Raw genomic sequence first — 5815 nt, 5'->3', positions numbered from 1 at the left:
GATTAGTTTATAAACCCAATTCAAACAGCCAACATATACCATATACACATTTTTGAAAGTTGCAAATATAGACAATCTGCATATACCAAATTAAACCAGCCTTTATAGTCCAAATATGAGTAAATCCTAAAGATGCAAATCCAAGCATTTATAGATTAGTTATGAACCCAATTCAAATAGCCAACATATACCATATGCACAATTTTGAAAGTTGCAAATATAGGCAGCCTATTGACAATAAAAATATGCATTTATAAAACGCATTTATAGCCACATATTCAAACCAAAAATTAAAATCAATGTTGGTGATATTACTTAAATTTGACTAACCTTCTGTTGGTCACTTATCAGTGTCAAAAGGAGCCCTTCTCCTAATCCAAAATTTGATATTAGCAACTCCATAAATCATGTCCAAATTTCTTCATTTTTTGCTTCAGCTATTGCCCACATGATAGGGAACATTTGATTATTCTCGTCTGGGCCTACGACGCTTAAAAGACAGCCACCAACTAGGGTCTTCAAAAAAGCACCCATCAATGCACAAAACAGGCCTACAACCATTTCTGAAACCTTTTTATAATCTAGAAGAACTAACAAAGTATCTTTGAAATATTGGGGCATTGGTTTTTGGTTAATTATGAAGTGAAATCTGAATACCCTTCCTTGTCCATCCTTTTCAGGCACGCGTCATATGCTTTCAAATTAGCATAATGACTCTCAAGTAAGCCTTTGATGATATTCATCGCTATTATTGTAACTCTATAACAGGTTGAAATTGATACTATCAGTCCAACATACTTCTTCTTAGACCAACTTGCATATGCTGGGGAAGGTACCCGGGATCTCTCCTAAATTTTTGAATAAACTCCTTTGCTACACACTGAGCCGTCGTTTTTCTATTTGTTGTTGCTCGTTGACATGTGTGTTCCTTAGTCAGCCCCTTAATCTGGAATGATGTGGATAATTTTTTCCTGCTAGCATAGAACCTCCAGGACCAGCCAGTGAGCCTTTAATCGTAAACACTCACTCTTTCTCCATGTAATATCATGCCCCTGGCATAATGCCCATTGTTGTACAGCCTGTTTTGCTTGGATCCTGTTGAGAAAGAGCATGTCAATCTCAAATTATAACTCTCCGTGATTGCATTTAGAATTATAATAAACCTTGTTTGCTTTCGTCTTCTTTCGAATCTTTAGATCTTCCTCTCCATTACCAGATGGGGTGATAAGCCCGTCATCAGTATCAGCGTAATCACTTTCACCCTCATTCCCACCCGTTCTTGGTGAAACATCTACATTCCCAATTGATCCCCCTTCCCATTACTTGCCATTAAAGTTATAACACCTCCCGGAGCATTAAGCATATCATTCAATCCCAACCCCAACCCAAAAACTGAATCAACAACGGTACTTCATAACCTTTTTTTCCCTTGCATTCGCATACTTTTCATCAAAATCAGTTCCCCCGTCACTAACATTATCACCATCATATTTGGCATGAATGACGCAAAAGAAAGTGCTATCAGAGCTATCAAAGTCTACATTTTCCATTCCCTTTGTCCTAACAGTTGGTGGATCAACTTCATTTGTCAGCGTCCATGTCTTCTATTCTGGAATTTTCAGTCACTGAATCTTCTTCCTAGTCAGCCTTGTTATTCATCATCACATGTCTAAATAATTCCTCTCTATCAAACATTTCATACTCTGGATCAGGGGCATTGCCTCTGTCTACCACATTGACACCGACCTTACACGGTGCCCTGACAACAAAAGAGGACTAGGAAATTAACAAACAAACTTGACATAATAGGCCCTATATATAAACTATTAATTAAAAAACAAACCATAAATTAAATAAACGAACATTTGACATACGTGGCCTATGTATATGACAAAAATTAACAATGAAACTACACATACTTACCTCTAAATACAACATTATGCCCGATAGTGAAACACAAACAATAGACATATTTAGCAAACAAACTTAACCCTATATACAACCATAAATCAACAAACAAAGTGCAGACCTAATTAAATCACATAGATAGCAAACAAAGCAACCAACATATACTACACCATACAACCAGCAATTAACTGTGGACTTGTACATAAAAAAAGGCTTAATGTCTTAAAAAACCCAGATCTTTCATCCCCTTTTTAATTCTACCCTGACGTTGCAAATCAGTCAATTTTACCCTATTTTGTATTTTTTTTTCATTTCAATTGTACCCTAAAGCATAAAATTGACCTTTTTTTTTATTTGGCAAAATTTTGTAAATTGATCCTTTTTGCATTAGATTAACTTTTTGGATTAATTCCAAAAAAGTCACAACCTTTACACGAATTTTCATTTCAATCACGACTTTTAAAAATTGCCATATAAAATCATGACCTTTCATTTTTTATCAAATCTATCGCCGATTATTTTTCCGATGAATTTTACCTTTCATTTTTTTCAAATCTGCTGGATTATGGTGGCCATGTCATCAAAAATACACCAAAAATTGATTTGGTGATAGATTTAAAAAAATATAAAGGTCGTGATTTTATATGCCAACTTTTAAAAGTCGTGATTAAAATAAAAATTTATGTAAAAGTCGTGACTCTTTATGGAATTAACCTTAACTTTTTCTATTAAATTGACCATTTTTGAAGAATTCTTTTGAAGTTTTATCAAATAAATAAAGGTAAATTTTATGCTTCAGGGTACAATTGAAATAAAAAAAATGCAAAATGGGGTACAATTGACAAATTTTCAACGACAGGGTATGATTGAAAAGGGGATGAAAGGTCGGCGTTTTTTAAGGCATTAAGCCTAAAAAAACTATGCAGCATATATTGCAATAATTAACCCTAACATTAATTAACAGAAAATTAACATGCTTGGTGTGAGCGGAGTGGGGTTCGGGTCGCTTGCCCAAACTTATTGCTGATTTTAAATCTGTAAAGATTTAAAAAAATGGAGTCGCCACCTACTTCAACTAGGAAATGCGTTTTACACCAACTAGATAACCTTACTCGTTTATGGGTATTATTATCGTACGCCGGACCAAAAGACCGGGTTAATGGACCTCCCTAATACTCGTGTGCTTGTCTTATCAATTACTAGTTTATTTGTTGGACATATTCTGTTATCTCATCTCAACATTCAATTGGCAGGCCACATATGATATAGTACTGGAAATGTAAACAACTATAAAAGCAGTAAACACATATACTCGCATATGACTTTGAGGCAAATAGCACTTATCCCTAAGCATACATCTAAACCTAGCAGTTTCTATTAAGTAATCGAATGATGGCTGGTCAGGATTAATTTACATACACAAAGCCTAAAACAGGATGTTTAAGTGAGGTTGATTTTACTTGAATAACTTATACAAGCTCTATTTATATTTTTCATGATAGTCAGAGGCGGATGCATGTTGTAGAGACCCCACCCTTTTTAAAAAAAAATTCTTATATAGATGTCATACATGTGAGATCATAAAAAAGAAGTCTTTAATTTTCTATAGGGTTCCGGATTTTACAACTTCATGTGGCCCCCATCTCTTCAAAAGAAAGAAAAATTATTATTCCCACATTGAAATAGTAGTGTATAGTCAAATCACAAAGACTTCCAATTCCTTTCTACATACAAATTTTTATTTCCCACATTGAAAACCACAATCTTTTTTAAATCACACAAATCCCTATATATGCTGTTACATGATAATAAAAATAGTATAACAAGTCAAGCATTCTTTAATTCATTGGTTATTATATATTTGTCATAAAAACTAAAGCAGCCTCATATTTTTATTTTATTTATAAAACGGATAATTTTTTTGAGAATAACCAAAGTGGCATCAGTTCAAATTAACATCCAGAGCAGATGAATTAAAAATTTATTAAGGTACGCATATTTTGTATTCATTTATTTTTATTATATTTTAAAAATATAAATTCATTCAAATTGTACAATTAAATTTAATTTATAATTTCATTAGTATGCAGTGAACTGTAAAATCACGTTAAAATATTATAAAAAGAAAGATTCGTCTACACTCGAGTCCAATAATTTATTAGTTTCTCAATCATTTGATTATGCACATGAACAAATTCCTATTCAAGAGGATAAATTCGAGGATAGTATGAAAACACAAGCGTATTTGACAAAACAAAAAGGAGTTGATTTGAATGCTCTTTCTTCTGATCCTGGAGAACGATTAAAAATTAACAGTTATCATCCAAATGATCGAGATGAAGTTAGAAGGGCATATCTTCGAAAAGGCCCTTTTCAACCTTGTAGTCATGATTTTCAACAAAGAGATATTGGAGGTAGACTACGTCGATTCAATTCCAGTTGGTTTGATGAATATAAATATTGATTAGAATACAGTATAAAAGAGGAAGCGGCATTTTTCCTATGTTGTTATTTATTTAACACTGAAATTAAAAATCAAAGTGGTTCTGAATCTTTTGTAAGTGAAGGATTTAAAGCTTGGAATAAAAAACGCGGCTGGATGTTCATGATGCTGGAAATCCACATACTATGGCAGTTCATAATGTCAAGATTTGATGAATCAAGCTCAATCCATTCAATTTGCATTTGACAGGCAAACAGACTTAGCTAAAAATGAGTACAAAATTAGATTGAATGCCTCTATTGATTGTATACGATTCCTTTTAAGACAAGGATTGCCTTTTCATGGTCATGATGAGCATGAAAATTCAAACAACATTTTCTTAAGCTTCTACATTTTTATGCAGAACGTAATGATGAAGTGGGTAGAGTTGTATTGCATAATGCTCCAAGAAATCAAAAAATGATAGCTCCTTCAATCCAAAAAGACATTGTGCATGCAGCTGCAAAAGAAACAACCAAAGCTATTATTGATGATCTCGAAGATGATTATTTTACGATTTTAGTTGATGAATGTCGCGATGTTTCATGCAAAGAACAAATGACTTTGAGATATGTAGATAAAGGAATATTTATAGTGGAGAGGTTTATCGGTCTCACCCATGTTTCTGATACTTCAGCCGCATCACTTAAAGATGCTGTCAGTTCTATGCTTCCAGAACACAAACTAAGTCTCTCCAGAATTCGAGGGCAAGGTTATGATGGTGCTAGTAACATGCGAGGCGAGTTCAATGGCTTGAAAAGTTTGATTATGAGAGAAACTGGATCTGCATATTATGTTTATTATTTTTCTCATCAGTTACAATTAGCACTTATTTTTGTTGCAAATAATCATTTTACAATCAGTGATTTCTTTGATTTAATGGCCCATTTGTTAATTGTGGTTGGAGTTTCTTGTAAGCGTCGAGATAAGCTTTTGGAGTAACAAGCAAACAGTGTTATTGAATCATTGATCAAAATGGTGAATTACAAACTGGTAGGGATTTGATCCAAGAAGTGAGTATTAAAAGGTCTGGTGATACTTGTTGGGGATCTCATTATGCTTCACTTTTAAATATAATGACTATATTTTCTTCAATTATCTATGTACTTGAAGATGTTGAAAGACATGGCACCTATCAAGATCAAAAAGCAAAAGCACGTCGTCTCTTGGAGCTATTAGAATCATTTGATTTTATTTTTAGTATTTAATGGTGGCAATTTTGGGGATTACTAATGAGTTGAATTTAGTTTTGCAGAAAAACGATCAAGAAATTGTAAATGCTATGTCACTTATTAGAACTGCAAAGGAAAGATTGCAGCAAATGAGAGACAGCGGATGGGAGGATTTAATGAAGGATGTTTTTTCATTTTGCAATGAGGTGAAAATTATAATACCGGAGATGGAAGATGCATATGTTAAAGGAGG

General features: G+C 33.4%; 1 protein-coding gene across 1 annotated transcript; it reads left to right on the top strand.

The window, feature by feature from the left end:
* The first annotated feature begins 3300 nt into the window (after nt 1–3300).
* On the top strand, nt 3301–5598 carry LOC126661918 (uncharacterized). The gene is made up of 4 exons (XM_050355800.1): nt 3301–3307; nt 3999–4322; nt 4755–5328; nt 5388–5598. Exons 1-4 carry the CDS (start codon nt 3301–3303, stop codon nt 5596–5598), a joined length of 1116 nt encoding a protein of 371 aa, XP_050211757.1.
* Nucleotides 5599–5815: the final 217 nt, after the last annotated feature.

The sequence above is a fragment of the Mercurialis annua genome, linkage group LG8 (genome assembly GCF_937616625.2).
Source record: "Mercurialis annua linkage group LG8, ddMerAnnu1.2, whole genome shotgun sequence".
Lineage (NCBI taxonomy): Eukaryota > Viridiplantae > Streptophyta > Magnoliopsida > Malpighiales > Euphorbiaceae > Mercurialis > Mercurialis annua.
The sequence above is the reverse complement of the archived record's forward strand: the minus strand, read 5'-3'. Positions and strand labels throughout refer to the sequence as shown.